This window comes from Pteropus vampyrus, unplaced genomic scaffold (genome assembly GCF_000151845.1).
Source record: "Pteropus vampyrus isolate Shadow unplaced genomic scaffold, Pvam_2.0 Scaffold18, whole genome shotgun sequence".
NCBI classification, from domain to species: domain Eukaryota; kingdom Metazoa; phylum Chordata; class Mammalia; order Chiroptera; family Pteropodidae; genus Pteropus; species Pteropus vampyrus.
Window position 1 is genome coordinate 9942092 of NW_011888799.1, and position 7158 is coordinate 9949249.

Genomic DNA, 7158 nt, shown 5'->3' on the forward strand with positions numbered 1-7158 from the left:
AGGTCAAAAGATTGGATTCATGCTATTATTTTGTCACCATACCCTTTAGCTTCATCTAAACTTTTGCTTTCATGGAACTGGAAAAAGAGCTATTATGAAAAAGGTTTAATGTGAACAAATCTGGAAGAAAACGATTCTATTTAAGTCCAGATTAAAATAAGCCACTTTTAAAGTGCAATCGGTTTTATAAGCAAAATACAGAATGAACTTTAGAAAAATGTTTCTTCTACTTAAAAGAATTGAAAAAAAGGCCAAAATTGCACTATGAACTAGGGTCACACTATTGCTGAAACTGGAGAAAGATAGCATTCTAGAGTTGTGGTCTTAGTTTTTATATGACAAGATAGACCTGGATTGTAAAAAAGATATTGGAAAATTCTGGGCTCAAGATAGCAGTATAACTATCAAAAAAAGGGCATTCTACAATGTCTAGTGAAGATCATTACCACATAAAACATAAAGTGCGTATTTTGTTATACATAGAAACATAATTTTAGTAATCAAAACTCATTTTGATAAAAATTAAAACGTCACTATATTTAAAATTTAAAACAAAATGACAGTACAATAAAGAATTTTTTCAATACAACATTTAAAAATTTTTAAGCAGACAGAATGGTTTTCATCTTGATTTGTGGGCCTTAACTAATCACTCAACTCTCACTCCCTTTTTATAAAAAAAAATCTATTGAGTGTCTGGGCTGAGGAGTGCTAACTCTATGAAAGTTTGTTGTCTTGCATCATTTCTTTAAGTCACTTTTTAAAAATTAGTTTCAGTTAAGAGGAAGAACAGTCTGCATGATGAGAACATCATGCATTTCAGAAAAACCTGGACTCATGCTCAGATTTTATTTCAGAAAAACCTGAACTCATGCTACAGAGTCAACAAATTCATCAGTGATTTTAATTTCCGCCCCCCTCCATTTTTGATGATTTTACCTAAAGCAGGAACTGCGTTGGTGATGATTCTGATAAATCACAGTGATAATATGCATCCTGGAATTTTCATCCATTTGAATGACTTAGGTTGGAATAAAGTATGCAAACATGACTGCAATTTTCTTAAAAGTGTGTGTCCATCTAGGTTGCTATTGAATACTTTTAAAAGTGATGAGCAACAAAGTAATCCTTTTGCTTAAAGAACTACAGACCTTCAAAGAACTGTATTGGCAATAGGCTGAAACAGATAATGCGAAATATTTTAAATAATCACTGGATGTCAGTGGAAATTCAGCTAGACAAATATTTCAATGCAGTAAACATGATTTAAAAATACATTTTGCTTAATCTTTAAAATAATGGCATCGTTTGCTATAGATTTATTAGTGCTTGAGATAAAGTCTATTTCTTTTTGGATAAAAATGGTGAATGGCAAATATCCACCATTTCAAAAGTCTCTGGCCTTTGTTGATGACAGCCAAATCTTCTGAATCCTTCCATCTGAAAGCAAAGAAACAGCAAATACCTTTCAAAGAGATTCTTGCTCAGGATGAAAAAAATGTCAAAACTGTTAATACCTAATATTAAAAATTTCAACTTACACAAGTCCTCTGTAGGGCACAGACCCTGATGCAAATCCTCAGCTCTTCCCAACCACTTTCCCTTCCTCTCTCCTTTCTTCTTCCTTTATTGAAGATATTGTGTGCCCACCATGTGTCCAGCACCTTTCTAAGTGCCATGGAATCATTTTAGTTTTGGCGGAAATAAGTTACTTCCTACCTATGAAAATACAGCTACAGAATTAGGCAAAAATGAAGGATAATAGGCTGAGCCTGGTGCTTACTTTCCTTCGCAATGTATTTCGAGGCTGAGTTTGCACATAGGAATTCCAACTCACGTTCCACCGTAGCCACCTACATGTTTCTCAGCCCTGCCTAACCTAGAGAGTGAGCCACCATTCCCATTCCCTGAACATGGACTGTTGTTTATTGCACCCTGGCAGGCAGCTTCCTTTGGAAGGATTCCCACATGAGACATCACATGCAAGCTGACAGCAGAGGCTGGAGGTTATCTCAGCAATTGCTTGCACCTCCCAGTGCCAGCTGGTGCTCACACCTGCAGCTCCAGGTGGAGTGGATGGGAAAGCACAGGGAGTCCACCTCTGGGGAAGGAACCTCTGAGTAGACAGCACTAAGGACAGAACCCAATTTCGCAGGCTTACTGGGTCTGCAGTGACATAGAACTTTGAAAGCTTCAAATTGGAGACCTTTTGCCTTTTCATTTATTTTTATAGAAGCAAGAAAGGCAGCTGTGTGGAAGACAATGACTCATACGCTTTTGCTGTACTGTTTAGTGTTTCTTTTGCTCGCAGAATCCTGCAGGACATTATGCCAGGTAAGAGAAAGGAGGTGGGAGGATGAAATGGTGCGGAGAGCAAATAGAAATAAAAACCATCAGTTAGGCAGATCTCAGTTATCTTAGCTGAAGTGTAGGGAAAATATGGTGGTAGAATGGTTTAGCCAGAAGAAATTGCAACTACAGGTAACCAAAACCCATTTTAGCCTATAGTTATTTTCCCCTCAACTTTTTCTGTAAGTTCCTATGATGCAATGAGGCTCAAATGATCTAAGGGTGATAAATTCTTTTCATATCCTTTGAAGTTTTCAGTTGCTTGTAACTAGGGCGGTGCCACTTCCTCAGGGGCACTTGAAAATGTGAGGGCGGTGAGGGTGTCACAAAGACTGGGAGATATTTAGTGGCATCTAGTGGGCAGGACCTAGGAATGGTCTGGCACAGTGAAGCATTGTCCCACCCAAAATGGCATCTTTTTTGAATAATCTGACAGTGAACACTATGGATGGGTTGGAAGGAGCAATGTGCAAGTTAGATAGTTAATCAAGGACTAACTGGGATGGGTTTGTAGCAGGTACTGTTTGTAAATTTTGCAGGACAGTGAGCCCTATGGCTCTCTCTGGAATATTTTTCCTTGTACAATATGTCGTTTTCATTTCTTATTAGTCACTTATTTAAAATAAGGTATGGAGGGTCACTGAGGGAGAGAGTACATAAAAATATTTAGAGTTTCTCGAGAAGAGAATATTATTATTCAACCACAAAATCTGGAAGGAAGCTTTGAAGTCAACTGGTGAAGCTTCACTGTGTTATTTGGGAAACAGGTCCATGGTGCGACCTGCTTGAGGTCACATACCTACTTAGCTAAAGGGCTCCTGTCTTCAGGTTCTCAGTTTCTTCTTTCCATTTTAATATGTGCCTCCTCAGACAAGAATGGCTTTGGAAATTTATTCTAGGAGTTTCCAAATAGTATTTAATTTGCTATCTGAGTAGTTTGCCTTTGGATGGGAATTTTCTCCATGACTCTCTCCAACATTAAGCTGGTGCCTAGTTTCTGGGAGAGTTTAGAGACCCTCTCAGAAAGACCTTTTCCAGGAGTCATCCCAACCCCACAGCATGCTACGATTTCCTCCCTTCATTTTCTTATCCACATTTTCTCATAAGATGGGATTTAGAGAGTAGGTGGAGCGTCGAAGATTAGCTTTGTTTTCTTGAAAGTTGGGGATCACTTTACTAGGAACTTTCCATCTTTTTCTTCTTATTAATCGAGTTGCTGGATGCTGAGCTTCTGAATGCCACCCTTTCCTGACTTGCCTACTCACTCAGGCAGCTCTTCAGGTTTAGCAGGTGGCAGGTTTTTAAGGTTTTTTTTTTTTTTTTTTTTTTTTTTTTTTTACAGTATTAGGTTGAGGATTGTTGATATCTGAAGCTAAAGTGGCCCGTATTGGATGCCACCCTAGAAATGAAACAATTGGGAGTTGTATATGGATGAGTCTTGGCAAATTAATTGGAAAGAAGTGAATCAAGTCCTTCACTAAGAAAGAAGTTTCCAGAAATCTTTGTAAACAGCATATCATGGCCTTCTGCCCACATTTCTGATTAATATAATGTGACTTCACTGGATTCTGTTTAATGGGCCAAGTGTTATTCACTTTTCTGTACTTTATTGTGGTGTATAGGAGACTATGGCCCTCTCAAGTTGGGCTGAGATGCTTGTACTTCCATAACCTTCCTCTGTCTTCTCCACTTGGCTTGTGGAAAGACCAATGTTGTAGGAGTTAAGAGAGCTGAGTTCTAGTCCCAGCTCTAAGAGGAACTCCCTGCATGGTCTTGTGCAAATCACCTCATCTATCCAAGGCTCATTTTCCTTATCTGTAAAGTGAGGGTGTTGGACTAGTTGATCTATAACGTCTTTCAGAACTCTAAAAATATTATTTTAGTGTTCTTGTTTAGTGGAAGGCCTTTAACTCTTCTATGTATATAATAAAGCTTGATTCTCTTGATTGTGAAAGAGAAGTAATCTTATATCAGTACTTTGAAGGCTGTTGTATTTCTTGAATTCTCAGTGATACTTTTTTCACCTTGGACAGACCCCAAATGTTCAATTCAGATTCTCCATAAATTCTCATTCATTAGACTAAATGGAGTATTCAGCTTTGTTTCTTGATGACATAGAGAAAAAAACAATATTGTGAAGAATAAAGAAAAACGAACTCCAAGTGTTAGTCACACAGTAGAGTCACTGAATTTCCAGTTTTTTCCCCAAAGGTTAAGATCTTGGAATGTAAGTTGGAGTAATTGTACCCAGGCTTCTTCCAGCCACTAGAAGACGAACTTCTGGTGCACAAACAGGAATATTCAGACTCACTCTCACTTTACACACACACACACACACACACACACGTACATATGTATATATGTATACATATGTACAAGACACTAATCTAGCTACTTAGGGGGATATAAACAAGCACAATACACAATCCATGTTCTTAAAGAACTTACAGTTTAATTGAGAAGATAATATGCATATATAAAAAAGATTAGATAGCAAGATAGCAGGTCAGGTGAGTATATGCCATGCATTGAATGAGTAGTTTAGTGATATAGATAATAAATCTTATGGGAGCCAGAGAGGAAAAGATTTATCAGTTACAATTGGATCAGGAAAGACTTCTTGGAGGAGGAAAATTTGAGCTTTGTATGTAATAGATATTCAGTAACTCCATTTTTAGAGAATAATAATGATAGCTAAATTTTAAATACCACTTACAATATTCTAGGTGCAGTTCTAAGTGTTTTCTATAGATGATCTCATTTATTCCTCATAAAATTGATCTGAGACAAGTATCATAGAATTGTAGTACCATAGTTCCTACCCTGTTTTATAGATGAGGAAACCGAAGCTCAGACAGATGAACTTTTCCAGGGTCTCAAGTGGTAATGTTGGGATCTGAACCTAGGCAGTCTGCTCCCAGAGTATACCCCTTGACTATGATGTGACACTGCTTCTCAGGGAAGGGTAGGAAAGAGAGGGACTTCTAAACAGGAGAGGTGGGAATACTCATGATAGCGGGGAGGCAGGTTTTTGGGGGAACCCTTCTTAAAGAAAAAGAATACAAAATTATAAATACAAAATTAAGAGAAGAGTGAATATCTACTTAGAATGAGAAAAAAATCAACAAATTTCAAATTTAGAAGTGCTGAAGAATGTTACATTCAATAATTACTCAGCATTATTTAGTAGTAAATTCAGTAACAGTACTATTTTTATTAATGATCTATATACATTTTTATTCCTACATTTTTGGCCGCATACTTGCATGTCAATTTTGTAATTTTTTTTTCTACAGATAGTGTAGAAAAATTATTCATTCTTTTCTCTAGCATTGCTGATTGACATTTTTTATTGTCCTAGTTTAGAAAAATATTCTTTAGCTTCTCAATTCATTGTTAGAAATGTAATGTAAATATATAGGACTGTTGTCAAATTTAAGAAAACCTCTAGCAAGTTTCTTTCGTATGTGACCTACAAGCTATCAGGACACTTAGAACTTTCTTGTTCTGTGACTGGTTGTAAGTACTGCTAGAATTAATGCCACTTGCAAGTTGATGTCCTCACTGTAATGTGGGAATGACTGCAAACTATATAAGTACTATTCAATCCAAACTGAATGTGTTCCAGATTCAGCTTCTACTTTTCCATATTTTATAAATAGCTGCAGCCTCTCTAGTGCTTTCCAAAATGAGAGAGAGTGTGAAGGAGGGGGAGTTGGAGTGCTAAAAAATGAAGGTTCAAACAGACGATGGTCAACTATTTTGCTTTTGAAAATTTAATAAAACATACAGTCATGTGAACACATTGCTAGATTCTCTCTCAGTGCTTTGAAGGGGCCCGTAAAAGCAAGGGATTCTTAAGCTTAACCTTCATTAACTTGTTGGTAAATGCACCTCTGCTCATGATGTATTTCCTAGATAGAATGTAGCCCATCCTTACTGGAGGGGGAGGAGAGCTCCTGCTGAATAGCAGCAGGAGAAATAGTTGTCCAGGCTGAAGGGGAAAAAGGAGCATGGGCCATACTTTATGGTCTTAGCTTTTGGTGGCTTCCTGGAATCACAGGTGATTCAAATGTGTTTGTTAGTCTGTGACTAAAGTGAATCATTGGGCTGGCGTATCAACAATTGATTTTGACGTGGATTTTGATTTTCCTTTTCTAGGCTGCCAGCAAAAGCAAGGAGAAGGTGTCCGCCAGGCCACACGGTATGTTGGCAGTGGTGACTAATCAAATGGAAGTTTCACCATTCTCCTGTTGTAATAGAGGGCCATTCTTGGCCCTGTCTTATGACATGGCAGACAAGACTCCTGCACGGCTTGCATTTAGACTTCTTTTTTATTTTTCTCATATTAAATTGTATCTTTGACTCTGCTTCCCTCTCCAACCTGTACCCTCTGCTCCGTCTTGGTTTGGGATTTCTTTGCTATAAATCCTTTAAATTGAGCCAACTCCAGCTGGGGCACTAGCTAGAAACAGGTCTGCGAGAACGCATTGATGATACAACTCATTATAAAGTTCCAGAGGTGGAAAGTTTCTTAGAGAATATCAGGTACAATGGCTCTAAACTGTATTCTAGGGAGCTCTTGGGGTCTGAGGAGGTGCTTAGGGGGTTCCCGTGGGATGTGAGAGTGACCTAGTGGACTGAACCATGGCCCCGTCCCTCTCACTTCAGCTGGGCTAGTTCTACTTTTATCTATTTGATACAGTTGTGTTCAGGATAAGATTTTGTTTGAAACAATAGTAGTTTGTTGCCAAAATATGTGACCGTCAGTGATCTATTTTACTCTTCCTCTACTTTACAAAGAAAACA

At 37.9% G+C, this 7158-nt stretch overlaps 1 protein-coding gene across 1 annotated transcript in view; it reads left to right on the top strand.

Annotated features, from left to right (window-relative positions):
- Window positions 1-2247: 2247 nt before the first annotated feature.
- Window positions 2248-7158, top strand: part of ADGRF2 (adhesion G protein-coupled receptor F2) — a 23298-nt gene continuing 18387 nt past the window's right edge. The window contains exons 1-2 of the mRNA XM_011354794.2: window positions 2248-2334; window positions 6511-6553. Coding sequence (XP_011353096.1) covers window positions 2263-2334; window positions 6511-6553 — 115 coding nt within the window. The 5' untranslated portion in view covers window positions 2248-2262. The remainder of the gene's footprint in view (window positions 2335-6510; window positions 6554-7158) is intronic.